The sequence below is a fragment of the Scaptodrosophila lebanonensis genome, unplaced genomic scaffold (genome assembly GCF_003285725.1).
Source record: "Scaptodrosophila lebanonensis strain 11010-0011.00,11010-0021.00 unplaced genomic scaffold, SlebRS2 tig00000089-arrow-pilon, whole genome shotgun sequence".
In the NCBI taxonomy this organism is placed as follows: Eukaryota; Metazoa; Arthropoda; class Insecta; order Diptera; family Drosophilidae; genus Scaptodrosophila; species Scaptodrosophila lebanonensis.
Genome location: NW_022060565.1, coordinates 1,157,895 through 1,173,372, shown reverse-complemented (window position 1 = coordinate 1,173,372; position 15,478 = coordinate 1,157,895). Strand labels below are relative to the sequence as shown.

At 38.8% G+C, this 15,478-nt stretch overlaps 4 protein-coding genes across 4 annotated transcripts; 2 read left to right on the top strand and 2 right to left on the bottom strand.

Annotated features, from left to right (window-relative positions):
* Positions 1-10,672: 10,672 nt before the first annotated feature.
* Positions 10,673-12,404, bottom strand: LOC115627030 (AP-3 complex subunit mu-2). Its single transcript, XM_030522559.1, has 6 exons — positions 12,343-12,404; positions 12,184-12,271; positions 11,802-12,127; positions 11,575-11,734; positions 11,064-11,516; positions 10,673-11,008 (listed from the first exon to the last, which is right to left on the bottom strand). The coding sequence occupies exons 1-6, from the start codon at positions 12,375-12,377 to the stop codon at positions 10,823-10,825; spliced, it is 1,248 nt and encodes a 415-aa protein (XP_030378419.1). The 5' UTR covers positions 12,378-12,404; the 3' UTR covers positions 10,673-10,822.
* Positions 12,405-12,552: 148 nt separating this feature from the next.
* On the top strand, positions 12,553-13,109 carry LOC115627034 (small integral membrane protein 4). Its single transcript, XM_030522565.1, has 2 exons — positions 12,553-12,908; positions 12,967-13,109. Exons 1-2 carry the CDS (start codon positions 12,755-12,757, stop codon positions 13,035-13,037), a joined length of 225 nt encoding a protein of 74 aa, XP_030378425.1. The 5' UTR covers positions 12,553-12,754; the 3' UTR covers positions 13,038-13,109.
* Positions 13,011-13,318, top strand: LOC115627035 (uncharacterized protein C12orf73 homolog). Its single transcript, XM_030522566.1, has one exon. The coding sequence runs from the start codon at positions 13,040-13,042 to the stop codon at positions 13,241-13,243; it is 204 nt and encodes a 67-aa protein (XP_030378426.1). The 5' UTR covers positions 13,011-13,039; the 3' UTR covers positions 13,244-13,318.
* LOC115627028 (zinc finger protein 93) lies at positions 13,240-14,816 on the bottom strand. Its single transcript, XM_030522557.1, has one exon. It carries the CDS (start codon positions 14,814-14,816, stop codon positions 13,326-13,328), a length of 1,491 nt encoding a protein of 496 aa, XP_030378417.1. The 3' UTR covers positions 13,240-13,325.
* Positions 14,817-15,478: the final 662 nt, after the last annotated feature.

Below are 15,478 nucleotides of genomic sequence, written 5' to 3'. Positions count from 1 at the left end.
GTCTTCCACAACTCGCGGGCTTTATTTTAGACAAACACTATTTATTTGTTCAGAAACTACATACATACATACATACATACATACATAGAGACACAGTAGCATTGGTTCACATGTACTACGTAACTAAATAGTTTGTACTTGCACGCGTGATTTGAATCCGAGCTGAGTCGAGCTTCAGATTTTTGCATTACTGTCTGTTGTTGGGCGTTGGGCGTTGTGTGTTATTGTTTTTATTGTTACAATGACTGTGATTTTGTCAGATTTATTGTTATTGTATTTTTCATTTGTTTTCGCGCTCCTAAAGCCAACAATAATTTGCGGTGAAAACTAAACAAATCGACGGCTGCGCGCCACTTTGGATTGAACCACAGGCCCTCCCCTCCCCCCTCCCCCACTCTATTCCCAGTTCTAATGGCTGATCCGACCCAATTGCCTGATTTTAGCCCCAAGTGCACTACTCTGCTCGGTTTTAATTTGTTTCAATTGTTTGAGCGCGCGTTTGTTAAAAGCTTTTCTTTTTTCCTTTTTGTATTTTTTTTGATCCATTTCAAAATGTTTGCTGTGAAGATTTGTATGGCAATGGACAGTGAGTTTCCGCATTTACACTCGTATGTGTAGTATAAATTGTTGATGGGAAAAAAAAATACATACGAGCAAGCCGTGCTACATTTCATCAATATATTGTGAGCTGTCGTTGCCCGGTGTCCCATTATTTAAATAAACAAATATGTTTAGAAATATCTCAAATAGTGAGTGAATTTCTAAAAATATAGTTTGTTCCGTTTTGTACGCTTTCATTTCCAAAATACATATATAAAACCATGTTTGTAATATTTCTGAAATATTGCAAGCGCAGTTTGTTTAAATGATGTGTCTGATCGCACAGAGTATAGAAGTGATTGGGTTGGATTAGTCGATAGTGCTATTAGCCTGTGATCATTAATGTTTGCCGATCCATAACGGGTTTGTAGGTTCTTCTTATTTGTAATTATTTAATAATCAATGGCTTCTGTATTTTTAAGACTACGGACTTAGAAAGCTTAGTCTACACTACACCACTTAGTGGGTTGAGTTTTGCCACATCTCTCTCTCTCTCTCTCTCTCTCTCTCCCTTTCTTCATTTATACTCTCCACACAATTGCATAATAATGCCAAAAGGTCAATCATCTATATCTGAAGTATCTGGCTATGCCAAGCTGAATTGGAAATATACGTAATGCAAAGAATTTAATTTTAAAAAAGTGACTGCTGTCTATCTTGTAAATCATGTCATAATATATATAAATGTATCGTATATCAGTTATAAAGGTTAGCACTCTTTATTGTTTTATTTGTTGCTAATTGCGCGTGGCTTATGTGTCTAAATATATTCTCTCGGAATTTTCCCCACGCATGTGTTATATAATGAATAATAAACAATACAAATAACGCATTTTCCAACGCAACACTGCTAATTAGCATGTCGGGTGACTGTCGCCAATCACTTTAGGCGCTTAACTCTCAGTTGGCGCTAATGAGCATTAATTAATATTTACAGATAGTACGAGTATATATCCACAGTCGGTACTACCTGTCATGGAAGTTCTATCAAAAGTCAATTTTCATATACTTCAGTTCAAGATGCGCCACAATAATATGTCTTCGCCTGAAATCCAAGACTTAACAAGGCATGGCCGCACTGTTATCAGGTCGGTTAGGGGCATAATTGTCTGAAAGCCGAGCTAATGCCAAGAGCATTATACACTTATCGGACCCCTATATTTCGGCAGACTTATGAAAATTTTGCCTATATGAACAAACACTCATTTGTTATATACTAAGTATATGGTATAATTTTGTATGTACATATATAGTATGTGGATATGTATGCGTTGGCCTCCCTTCCTCGCCCGAGTTCGGGTCCCAAACACACGAGTATACGCAATCGGTCTATATTTGTTTATGACACAAGTCGGACGAAATCATGGCGCCTTTGTATGCAAATCCTCGTCGGGCCTTTTTGTTTATTTAATTTTTTCGGTCGTCACTTTGTTTATGAAACTTTGTTGTCAACATTTTTCGCAATTAAGGCACAATGACTAACCCAAAAGCTTTGTCATGGCAACTGCAAGGAACCTAAAAATAATGTTGTATAGTTACGACTACAGGTTGCGCTGTATTTGATCGAATTGTAGACTTTAAATCATTATACAAATTATCTACGTGGCTTGGAATATTTATTTTTTATTTACTTTTATTTATCGTAGGTCTACAATTCTCTCCCAGCCGGGCAAATTTCTTAGCCACCTGTGCCTTAGTATTTGCGGTTTTCTGTTGCTATCAGTACTTGATATAGTGAAGAGGTAATAAATTGTTAAGCCTAAATAAATCAATTGGAAAATTGAATGCTGCAGAAATTTGGAAAAACTGAGACACAATTAAAGCCATCAAATTCCAAGTTTAAGTTACGCTTCCAAAGGGATGAAGTAAGGCTTTCTATATTTCGGAACCAATCATAACAGCCAAGGCGAAAGAAAGAGCTCAGCAAGTGTAATATATTAAAAATCATCAGACGTTATTCTAGCCGATATCAACCAATTCAAGGAAACGCATTCTTCTATGATGTGTGTTACAAGTCGGGTATAACATCATTAGTACATCAATAAGTCAACCAGATCGGGCAGAATTTAAAATTTGAAATTGCTGTACAGACATCTCCCCCAGTTGGATATATACCGTGACGGACAATTTCTCTAAACTCTCTTTCACTTGCACTTGATAATGCAATGTATAATACAAATATTAAACGGGTCATCATTAAAAAAAAACATTTTCATTTTTCTATTTTCTATTTAAATACAAGGTGTAAGTGAATTTATCTGTGGAAAAACATATGGAATTTGTTATTTGAAACAAAGATGTCAATCTAATATCAATATGTTTATAGCGCACTCTTCTTAAAATTATATTGCTAGCTGAAATTTTATTTACTGTCAGCAAACACTTTTGTTTAGGGCTCAAAGGTTCGACACACAATTAGGGCAAAGAAAACTTTCTAAAATTTTAATATTTTTTACTCAATTACAAAGCCAAAAGGTTTAGAAATATTTTTTTCATTTAGCTTAAAGTGCAATTATTATTATTTGACTTGGGTTTGTCGAATTTCACAAATAGGTTTTGTATATACAAGTAGAACGGTTCTTTAAGTAAAATCATTAACAATTCAATACTGAAGTGCAGTTTTATGGAAAACCCTTTTCGTAGCTTGCTTGTTATAAAACATAAATTTATGTGCAATTGTTTTACGTTCTGTTTACGCGAAATAAATTAATTTTGTGGGTTTCACAAAAATATTTGCTAAGATCGTGTAGTTATTAATAAATAAGTTTGTGTTCTGTTAATCCCTAATCAGGACATTACGTTTCCTTAAGCGTTTTATTATTTTGGCCAGTTTTGAATTTAGTGTTTGGGTAGTTCACACAGAAATAAATGTTTAAATTTTTTCGTGATCAAGAAATTGCAAATTTAAAAATAAATTTATTGCGGCTATTATGCATTAAGAATATATTGACGATTTGTCTTTTTATGATAACTACGATTGGTTACTAGATCAGGCTAGCTCCCGTCCTATATGCTTCTAGAAGTGGGCCTCTAATGACATAGCCTGGTCGTAGAAATACGAATTAATGTTATCTGAAAAATTCGATTTCTTGTCTTCACTTGCCAACCTCATGCTTAGTGTTGAATATTTCTAGATATTCTCTCGAGCGTCCAAATGGTTGATCTTGATTCCAAATTTATTACATCATATGACATTGGAGTCTGCCACGCCTTCTACTTCCAATTTAGGGTACTGAACATAATAAAGAGGTGTATTCGAGGCTGTTACATATCTGCTGATAAAGGGTATATGCCCAATTTTTGGTTTTTGCGATTGCAGAGCAAAGGCTCCAAATGAAATTCGTTTTGGGATTTTGAATTGGAATTGGAACTGGAAACGGCAATTGCAATTGTTCTTGTGGAAGCGATCACTGACACTTGTGCAACATACATACTCACATATATGTACATACATACGTGTTTGTACATATATGTACATACTTGTATATGTAAGTATAGTACAAGTACTATATATGCGATATGCTGCGTTCGGGTCCCCGAAAATCGGCAGTTGCCAAGCCGCGGAAGCTGCACGAAACAATAGCAATCGTTCAGTCGTACTTTTCATTATTCTTACTGCCTTGACTGGGCTTGCCTTTTATCAGACTGTGCCATAAACGTAAAGCCACAATTGCACAAACAATCGTACAAACATACAAGTATGTACTTATAGTATGTACGCGTATATTGTTTGATGCTTTCAATGATTTGACTGTCAAAAATAGTTCGTTTGGGATACCAGGGAGAGAGAGAGAGAGAGAGAGAGAGAGAGAGCAGTTGCAGCTCGCCGACCTACAATAAAGTCTTTCTTAAATTTGTTGTTACTGCGACTGCTGCTGCTGTTGTTGTTGTTGTTGTTGTTGCTGTTGATGAGGAAGTTTCAATCTTTTTTAATGAGCATTACAACAACAGCAACAGCACAAAAAAATCATTATGAGAGGCGTCTGTTGTAATTCAGCGTGGATCTGTTTGTAGTTTTTTTTTGTATTTAGTGGTGTGTCATATATGTGTGTGTGTGTGTGTGTGTGTGTGTGTGTGTGTGTGTGTGTGAGTGGGTGTGTGGGTGTGGGTGTGTATGTGTGCGTGTGGGGAACGGCTCGGGAACAATCAGCGTTTGTAATTAGTTGTCCAGACGCGCATGAGAACGTCCATTAGACATTTACTTTTTTCTCAATTTTTGTTTTGTTTTGATTTTGTTGGTGGTTTTTTATTCACGTGCTCACGACTTGTATGTGTCTGGCAATTGACGTCGCTAATGCGAAATGTGGGTTAGATACGAGTCGGCGGCACTCATGCATAAGTATCTGGACATTCTCACAACGCCTCGCACTTTCGCAACATCATCAGCAACAACAACAACAACAACAACAAGAATAGCAACAACTTAAGGTAAATAGACAAACATTTGCACAGTGCGACAATTGTGGCATTTAAAGTGTGTTTGCACATAAATTACCAGCATTGAACAGCAAATGCAATTGCACGATTTATTGTACAACGAGACTTTGTTGCTAATGACAAATGCATGTCGACGACGCTTTTTGGAGCAACAGCAACAGCAACAGAAACAGCCACAACGACAGCAGTTCGGTCTTCAAACAGCAAACTAATGCATTTAAGTATACTATGTACGCGTACAAGTATGTTTACACTGAAGGAAAAAAGACGCTTGGTCTTCTAAATAGTTCATATGATAGTTTTCCTAAATGAAGAAATTAGCTGGAGGTATAAACTGTACTCTATTTATTTAATACATTCTATACAAGGGCCAACAAATTAAAATTTTGATTAAATAATGCCCGATGCATTTAAAAAATAATTTTTGCATATGATCGATGAAAAAACTTCAACAAATCTAACGCAGATCCATCTTAAGGCGAAATAGTGCCCCCCCCCCCTGGGTACGCCCTTGATTCTATATAAATATATATTGTAATTTTATAAATTAAATTAATGGTATGTAATAATATTACGTAATAATTTCAACTTAAACGATAAAAAAGGCTAAGAAAAAACTGTACAATAACGCTGCCATTTGGCCAGCTATATCCTCTTTAGCCCTCAGGGTACTGACAAGATCCTTGGTTCCCTATTCAACTTAATTCCATGTGCCAATTGAACACGACCTTATGTTTTAGTTTAAGCATTTATAAACGTATTTAATTATTACTCAGTAATTAAAAATGCATTTTGAATTAAGATATCCACATTTTCATTTATTTTTTTCAGCATAGGGTCCACAGAGACCTTATATGGATTACACCTAATTCTATTTTTACACTGTCTTTTTTTACACGGTTAGAAAATTAAAAATTATATATATGGTTGCACGACTTTATTCCATTTAGCACGATTCAAAATAACATATTATCAACGTCTTTTTTTACACGACTTTTTCTGCAACCAATCTACCGTGTAAAAACAGATTTAGGTGTATTGATATTCTGCCAACTTGTATTTCAGTTTTTATTTTAATTGATTAATATCTATAGCTATTTCAAAGGTTTTTTTTTTTTGAACCCAACGAAATGTATTTTATATTATTCCTTATCATCAAAATGGGAGAATGGTAGAGAATCGCCATAATATTGAAAGGGCATTAGAAAATTTATTCAAAATTGTAAATCATGATTTGAACAACGGAGCTGTTTTTATTTAAATTAATTGTTTTTCTTTTCCTGTTTTGCAGCAGTTTAAAAAATACATTCAAGTCGAAAAAGTTCGGGTAAAAGGTAAAATTATTTTACATTTTATAAAAACCATCCGAATTTGCTTTTTTTTTTAATATGTGTATATAAAAAGAAATTTGTTGAAGTGTAAAATTTGCATACGGTTTTGCATACCCGGTGTATGCTTAGTTCGAAATACTTAGCACCATTTAACACTCTTTGTTGCATTTGTGCAGCTCGATACCGAATCGTATCGCTCAGATAAAGGCTATGCCTAGCTGGGTAAACGCAGCATCAAGAGTCGGCAAACACATTTCTAAGTAAAATTTGTTTTTCATTTAACTATTTTACCTTAATTCTTTTTTAGAGTTAATCCCAAATAACAATGTGATCTTATAGCCAGCCTGCACACGGCCCTTTTTTGTATAGTTGATTTGGAGTTCGAATAATCAAGGAGGCGCATCGGTATTATCAGTTACTGGTGAAATGTTATATAAGGTGTTTCTCAAATTAAACAGGAGCACAGAATTGATATTTGTGACTTCATTTTATTCATAATAATCATCTTTAGACTCAATACAATCAAGAACTGCCATTGCTATTTTTCAAACTACTTAGATAATAAACTTATTTGTAATCTTGTTATATAAAATAATAAAATAAAAGAATTAATCGGGCTTATGTGACTGATCCTTTATTTCCTGTGTTACGTTAAATTGATATTTTTATGGTTTGTTAAGAACATGTCTCGGACAGCAAGGACTTTCACCAGTTAAGCCTCTATTGGTTGCGCTTGCCGACTCCATTGCAATAGGGATTGCTTCCGCATCGGCTTTAAAAATTTACGAATAGCACAATGCTACAGCCGATCTAAATATTGTATTGTTTTTAGTAACAATGGTTTTGTTTATATTTCAAAATCAACAAACATTTTAGGAATACGATTTTATGCGATCTCTATCTAACAATTTCTCAAAAAGGGAAAAAAATAAATATTGTACTTTGCGACCAATACCACGTCTGTTTCTATCTTTAACCTGAGAGTTCTAAACGCGAATAAAATTAAATAACACCTGTAATTAGTGACTATACACACACACAGTTAAGAACGTATTTGCTAAGCAATGCCACGAAAACCCATCAAATATGATTTATTTTTTTGCAATAAGCTTCAAACCTATTAGTATGTCAGTTTTATAATTTATTTAACTGTCCGCTCCTCTGGGCTCATAAAAATAACAATTTAGGACTATAGGTATTCATTTACATAATATTCGTACGTACGTGCGATTGTTTTATTTTAAAATGTTGTGTTAAAATAAAAAAATAGTTTTTTTCACTTAACTTCTAAAAAAGAATAATAATATTTTTTCTAGCCTCCAATCTTGGGATAAAAATATTGAGTTAGTAGCAAATGTATTGCAAAGTTTTTTAAAAAGTTATACTAGAATGAAGTATTTTTTCATTTGTCTAAGTTGTGGTCTACAAATTTAAAATTCACAATCGGCCCCAATAAACATTTATGAATAGTTTGTGAACTAAAGAGAAATACTCGTAAGATGTGGCAAGGGACAAACAGATTTAGAGCATGTCGATTATAATTCTATAATTGTTGTCTAAGATAATAAATCCTAAGAGAAACAAAAGGCTGGCCTTAATACTATACTTGTAAGTCTCAATTGAGAATACTAGGAATAAATTCTTATACATAAAATAACAACTCTTACAGAATAGATTCCACCGAAAAATAATTTGAATAAAGAATTTGAATTGCTTCGATATTTGAATGTTTGTCAAAGTGGAGAGCGCATTGCATTTTGTTAGCCACTGGTGTTTATATACTCGATTATAAATGTGGTGCAAAGTTATTTAAAGTATGCTAAATGCCTTTGCCCGCTCCCGTGAACAGCATTTCCCAATAATGAAAATTACACAAATAGTTATTGCTTAGGGAGGCATGCGCTTCGATATCAAGTTAACGCAATTATTGTTATTGTGTATTGTGTGTTGCACTTACAATGAATTATTGCGACTAAATACGAATAAAATAAATATTTATAGCGCTAGGCAAATAAAATGCTATCAGCTATCAATTACAGAAACAAATCACAGGCGAGCACTGCACTTTTTACAGCAACAACATTTACAACAACAAGAGCAACAGGTTTGTACTTCCATTGCAAGTATTAATAAATATATATTATGTACACATACATATGTATGTGTGTGGTGTGTGTGTGTGTGTGTGTGTGTGTGTGTGTAAAGGTATTTATGCAAGCATTTATGAAAGCATTGAGGCATGACGGGCGCAAGCGTGGTGGGAAGAAGGGCATTTGCATAGAGGCATGCGAACTGGCGATTCAAAACGAAAGACTTAGGCAGCGAACTTGGCCCAAAGTTGTTGGCCAAGGGAACAATTCTGATGCCGTCTGCTTGGCCTCTTCTTCTGACTGCCTTTCCCACTGCTAATGAACATTTATAAACGCCTCATTTAACAATAAAAAGACGCATGCTGTGTGCCAAATTGTTGACGTGCCTGGCACACACACATACACACACACACACATACACAAACATAGCAATGTATTCGAATCGTGAAGTATAACAAAATGCCCAAACATTTCCCACGCTCGCCGATCTGTAAAAAATGGCTTTCAAGCTCAATCAGAGCAAAGTTGGCTTTGGTGTTGGTGTTGGCGTTGGAACTGGGCGATCTGTTTGTATGTATAACATGTCTAGCTGCTGGCATATCCTCCACTTGATGGCGCTTGTTGGCTACCGTTGCCGCACCTTGTTTGGAGCGCTCCCCTCCTCTACACGCCCTCCTGGCATGTAGGCCGGCTTCGAGTTGGACGCTGGAGTCGCGGGGCCTACACCAAACCATCGTGGAAGCCTGGCAAGCGAAACCGGTTGCAAGACACGAAAAAATGCAAGATGTACATGCACATATGCTTATACAAATACAGTGGGACATTGAATGACACAATCGCTTCATAGAAATCATATGTAATTAGGTTCTGAATTGAATTTTGATTGTAAATGGGATTTGTTGGATCAACTCGCGGTTGCTTCGGCACTTTCCAGGGTTTATAACTTTACATAAATTAATATTTATTGTGTTTCTTCTTTTACAAAATGGAACTTCCACTAAAAAACGTACAAATACTTTATACTCAAGGCAATTATACTTAACCCAGACGTAATAAAATAAATAATGGAGAATATAATAAACATAATAAGATTGACAAATAACACCAAAATATTAACAAAACTTTCTAAGAAGCCATCCAAGTTCTTACAAAAAAAGGTCAGACAGGGCCTTACAAAACCTACCTCTTTCTAATGCCCTGTTTCCGAAGAGTAAATATACCCTTTATTTGTGTTATGTTTGTGCAAAATATGTAACAGGGAGAAGGAAGCATTATCAACCCCATAAAGTGTATATACATACATAGTTTTAATCAGCATCTCGAGAGAAATCTCTACATCTGTTTTAAATTTTTTATTATTATTTTATTCGCTCTTGCGTTTGAGTAAAGGGTGCTAAACTATCGAGCTTGCTCGACTGTAGCATTATTTCTTGTTTAACGTTAATACAAGTCGGAGTTTTATTGAATTTGGTACTCCGAGGACCAGGGCCAGGACTAGGACTGGGTGTCGGCGCAGAAAAGTTGCATTTAAGGACAAATACATTTTGCTGCACAGGGTAAAGGACCTCCAGAGGCAACAAAAATTATATTTGTTATGTTTTACAAATTTTGTAGTTAATGAGTATTTTAAAGAAGCATTTGCTCTCCTGAAATAGGTTATGGGTTTACCTAAAAAAAACTCACAAACTGTGTAATTTGGGGATGACATTGAAAATAATTGCTCTTCAGCAGTTATTTATAAATAATAATTTCTATTCAATTGGATTTTTAAATTTTCAAACAACATTTACTAATTTACAGTTAAGAATGTAATTTTGTGTGCGAGAGCCAGCACATGCTGACCATGTCATTGGAAGTCCGCCTGTACATACACCGATATGTATGTAGTATGTTTGTCGTCGCCTTTGTGCCATGCTGAAAATCAAGTTTTGCATTTTCATTTAAATTTATTGGTTTTGTTTGTTGCTATGCCTGGCAGGCCATTGTAGCGACTCGCCAGTTAAAACTTCATTTCCAGTCAAGTGTCAAACAAGATTCAGCAACAGAACTAGCAACCATTTTCAAATATGGCGGCGAGCGACGTTCTTATGACACATTTGGGCAATGGGCACACGACAGACACACACTTATACATACACCCAGAGTGGAAGCTGCCCAGACCCATTATGGACTGACACCAATCAGTTTGCCGACAAACATTCCAACACTTTTACATTGCGTTTAACATTTATAGCAGTTGTACATGGTTGAGATAGTACAGCTTAAAAAAAAATATGTATATAATATAAGTATGTGTATATAGAACACATTAAATTTAACTTAATCATAGCTTAGAAAGACGATGCTCGATGGTCGCCGTGCTCCTCACATGCGAACCTGGAATTTTCCGGCTTTGGTTATGTATTTGACGCCCTTGAAGGGTTTGTACTTTTCGCCGTACATGTCCAAACGGTTGACCTTCAGGCCGGATACGGCAAGCTGTGAAATTTGAAATTGCACATTTACCGATGGATTGGCATCGATATTGGTGCTGCCGGGCGTGATTGAAACCTGAAAGCGCAAAGCTTAGTAAAGCAAACGTATATTTGTGAAAGCGTTAACTTACCGATCCACGTATATTGGGCAGCTTGGCCACATCGATACGACCTACGTCCCAGGAGAGTGTTTTGGTAACAGAATCGAATGTGTACTTGCCCTGGTTGGGTGTCAGCAGACAGTTTAGCACGCACTTGGGCATGGTTAGCTCCAGTTTCACTTTGTCCACGGTCCGACCCAAGGTGTTGCGTGGCCCAATGGTCAGATCCAGTCGTCCCTGCTCGCCAGTCTTGATGGAGAAGTTGTGCCTAATGTAAATGGGGATGGCCACAACAGACTGTGAGCTGATGTGATAGGACATAAGCCGAAAATTTCCATCGGGCGGAATGAAGGAGAGCAGACGTTCAGCCTCCCACCGCTTAAAACGCACACAGGGATGAAAGGAGACATCGTCGAAGAGACGTGGATTCATAAAAGATAGCGTCAGATCTGGCATGCCCGACAGCTTGATGCAGCAGTCAATCTGTGGACCACAAATTCGCTGTTAGTTTCTGTTGCAATTGCAAATAGCAATGTCTTACATAGCCTTGGATTTCAGCAAAGACTGTGGAGCCAGATTTGTCAATAATAGCATCCACCTCCTCGATAACATCGAAGTAGGCTTCATTGTTGGTATAGCGTACGCCACTACGGCGCCAGGGAATTGCCGACAACTGGCCGGAAGGCAAGGTGGTGCTGACGCTGTTCCAAATACGATAGCAAATATTTAGCCATAGTTTGGAATTACAAAAAGTTATCGCTCACTTACTTGCTTTTGCCGGTCACTGTATTGGCAATGGTGCGCAATATGTTGGGCGGCTTGATAAGCTCCTTTAGTATGTTGCTTTCTGTGGCCAGTGGGAAGCCATTGTCTAGCATCTCGTCGAGCAGCTCATAGACCACCACATAATTGTCTTTTATCACAGTCTCGGAGCAGTCGCCAAAGTAGTCTTGGAATGTATCGACGACGCGGTGCAGGAACTCGATGACAAACAAAGGTGGCACCTCCTGCTTGCAGGCGGCCACCAAGGAAACGCTCTCGCGCTGCACCGTGATGAGGTAGTAGTGAGGCGTGGCAATTACAGGCGGCACATCCTGCGCAAACAACACTTAAGTGTCATAACATCAGGAGAAAGTCATATCCTACTTACATATGGAGCGGCGCGCTGAGCATCGAGAAAGTATTCACATACGGAACGTGAAACAACAGAACGCCAGTGTTTTTCCAAGAAGACCTCGCTGCGGGAAACATATTCATGGCGTTTATATAGTTAGGGTCAGAAATTGATTTTGGATAATAGTGCGCTTACCCGCTACTGTTTACTATGAATAAACTGTGTATCATTTTGGCGAAAAAAAAATTAAAAACAACAACAAATTTTGCCAACCCAGAAATCAGATGAAATGCAGTTGCCACCTCTCTCATTCAACTGTGGCTCCGCTGGCACCTCCTAAATATAGGCATCTGGCAGCACTCCCGCACAGCTGTGTTGTGTGTTTTGGCTGAAACAATTTGGCAAATGAAACACGCACGCGAATTCTGCACTTAAGAGTGTGGAGGAAATTGTAAAAAGTAATGTTTTAGAGGGTACCAGCAGGATTTTGCGTTTCTCTGGTAATACGAACATCAACAGGCAATATTTGCCACTTTCTAACCGCGCCTTTATCGGATTTTGAAGCAGCGAATGCTGCGTGCGTTGCTGCCGCTTATATAACTACCCAATGAGTTTGTATAGTAGGTCCTTGCGACGTCTGCTCGACAGTTGGCCCGGCAAGCAACGCTTCGGTGTATACAGATTCCTGCCGCTGTTCTTCGTCCTGGGTGCGGCACTGGAGTTCTCCATGATCAATTGGACCGTGGGGGAGACGAATTTCTGTAAGTACTTAAAATAGTTCTTCAGCTCAACAGATATCCCACACGAATTCTATTACAGACCGCACTTTCAAGCGCCGCCAAGCTAAGAATTACGTAGAGGAGCATTCGTCCCAGACGAATTCGGCCTAATAATGCCCGCGGGCGTATCCTGGGGACAGTACTTGAAATTTCTAGGCAGTGCCATGGTGGCCATGATGGCCGGTTCACAGGCAGTGCATCTTTATTACAAACCTCTGGAAGACTTGCCTGTCTATATAGAGCGCGAACGGCAAACAACTCCAGCTAAACTTACACCGACAGAAAACGCAACAAACACAAATCAAGCGGTTGGTTAAGATTAACTTGGTATATTCCTAAACTAAGTATAAAAAAAATAGGACGAAAAAAAGGCTTTTCTGTGAACTTGTAAACTAAAAACTACTGGCTCAACTCTTTTGGAAGTACCTGCTTCGGATCGGGCACCGGCTCTGGCTCCGGTGGCTGCTTGTCATGTGTCTTGCGATGATTCTTGAGGCATGTTTGCTGGCGATAGGCCTGTCCACAGATATCGCAGACATAGGGTTTCTCACCCGTGTGTATATATTCGTGATGGCGCAGAGTTTTGCGAGAAGCAAAGGACTCTTCACAATATTTGCAGGCATATGGCTTCAGTTTGAGATGCACGGCCCGAATGTGCGCCTCCAGCTCGAAACGACGCACAAAGAGCTTGCCACAGTACTCGCAAGGCATCTTCTCCACCGAATGCATCAGCATGTGCTGCACGAGCATGAAACGTTTGGCCATGCTACGGCCGCAGATGTGGCAATGGTGCTCCCTATTCCCGCCCGAATGTTGCTGCATATTGTGGTACTTGAGTGTGTAGCGGGAGTGGAAATGCTTTTTGCACAGCTCACAGTAGTGCCTCTCATTCTCACTGGCACGTTGTGCGGCCTCATCAGCTGTAGGGTGCTTGGTGCGTCGATGATGCTTGAGATTGGCCGTTTGGTTGAATGTGGCGCCGCACTCTTCGCACACATATTTTTGGAAGGGCTTTGTAGGGCTGTGCTTCAGTCGCTTGTGATTCTGTAGGGAGATGGAGCTAGTGTAAATGCGTCCGCAATTCGGATGGTCGCAGGCATAGTGGCGTTCGCCGGGCTCGTGGATTTCTTTGATATGCGTGTAGAGGCCGCCCATAAAACTATAGGCCTTGTCGCAGCGGTCGCATTGGAAAGGCCGCTTGCTGCCCTCGTGCACCTTTCGTATGTGCGCGCTTAGGGTCATCTTATGGGCGAAGCAACGTAGGCATTGGGCGCATTTGAACATGTTTTTGGAAGCTTTACTGGTGCCGGCAGCGTCCAATCGCTTGTGCTGCCGGCTGCAGCGAACGGTCCTTTGGTTGGTATTTTGTGTTACATTCTCTGCATCTTCAGACGCGTACGCAGGACCTTCAAAAGGATCGGGCGACTCCAAGCTGTCTGCAATGGGTGTGGCCGGTGGCAATGTTTCCACCAACACCGACTCGGGCTCAAGTTCGCCATATAACTTGTCAGCGGCATTTGCGCCAGCTCTGCCTTCACACTCGTCTGTCATTTCCATGGGCTCGTAAACGATTTCGAATGTGGCAGGCTCCTCTTCCTGAGCCGGGTGACTCCTTAGTACCGCTTGCAGCTGTTCATAGCATTCGAAGGCACGCCGGCGAAACTTCTCAAAGCTCTGCAGTTGATTATAGCAAATCGCACACACCTGCTGTGGCACCATCGCCTCAGTCATCTGCTCCTTTGTGATACCCAAGTGCCGCGCCAACAATTCCTGCAGCTCGAGGTCTTGGGCCGCGTTCACTGCCATTGATGGCTGTTCCTCCATATCTAATTTCAGCAAGCAGGTGAGGCAATGCTGCTGGGCATTTTGCTTGCTCAATGTGAACACCATTTCACGTAGTTGCAGTCATATAAGAAAAATACAAATGTAAACAAATGGTAATAGGACAAGCTAAATAAACTTCTTCAATGATGATGCCGGATGGTCAGTTTCGAATGGCAAAGCGTGTACGAGGCAGCACCTACACAAGGTTCATGTCTTTGCTAAGGATGATGGTATTTAAAAATCTGTGAGCTATTTTATATAGCTGTTGATCGCTTCAAAAGCCACTCTTACTACCAAAAACATGTTGACAAATTGGTAATAATGTATTTGTTTTTTATACTTCTTCATTATACTCTTTAGCTTTATTGCAATCGATACACTATATAATATTAGCCTCCATAGAAACGATTGGTGGCACATGATTGTGCTTTGCAAATACAAATGCTAAAAATGTTTCTTAAATACAACATTTGCCCGAATCTCGTGCTGACTAGCCCTTTTTTCAGTTTATTTACATGCTGTTTATTGTTTCGTAGACTTTAATTTTTGTGGATACTTCATACTTCATGAAGAACAGCGCAAAAATACATGCACAAACCAAACACAAACTCACCACATCTGTAGCTGCACTACTGCATGGCAACGCTAAGCAATAGTTGCCACTGTTGTAAATCTGTTGGGCAAACTGCGAAAGCCAGCTGTGTTGGCACTTGAATGTAACGGTATTT

Coding starts and splice junctions, on each gene's coding strand:
- LOC115627035 (XM_030522566.1), top strand. CDS start 13,040: ATGCCCGCGGGCGTATCCTGGGGACAGTACTTGAAATTTCTAGGCAGT.
- LOC115627034 (XM_030522565.1), top strand. CDS start 12,755: ATGAGTTTGTATAGTAGGTCCTTGCGACGTCTGCTCGACAGTTGGCCC. Junction 12,909..12,966: donor CGTGGGGGAGACGAATTTCT/GTAAGTACTTAA, acceptor ATTCTATTACAG/ACCGCACTTTCAAGCGCCGC.
- LOC115627028 (XM_030522557.1), bottom strand. CDS start 14,816: ATGGTGTTCACATTGAGCAAGCAAAATGCCCAGCAGCATTGCCTCACC.
- LOC115627030 (XM_030522559.1), bottom strand. CDS start 12,377: ATGATACACAGTTTATTCATAGTAAACAGTAGCGG. Junction 12,128..12,183: donor CTCAGCGCGCCGCTCCATAT/GTAAGTAGGATA, acceptor TTGTTTGCGCAG/GATGTGCCGCCTGTAATTGC. Junction 11,735..11,801: donor ACAGTGACCGGCAAAAGCAA/GTAAGTGAGCGA, acceptor TATTTGGAACAG/CGTCAGCACCACCTTGCCTT.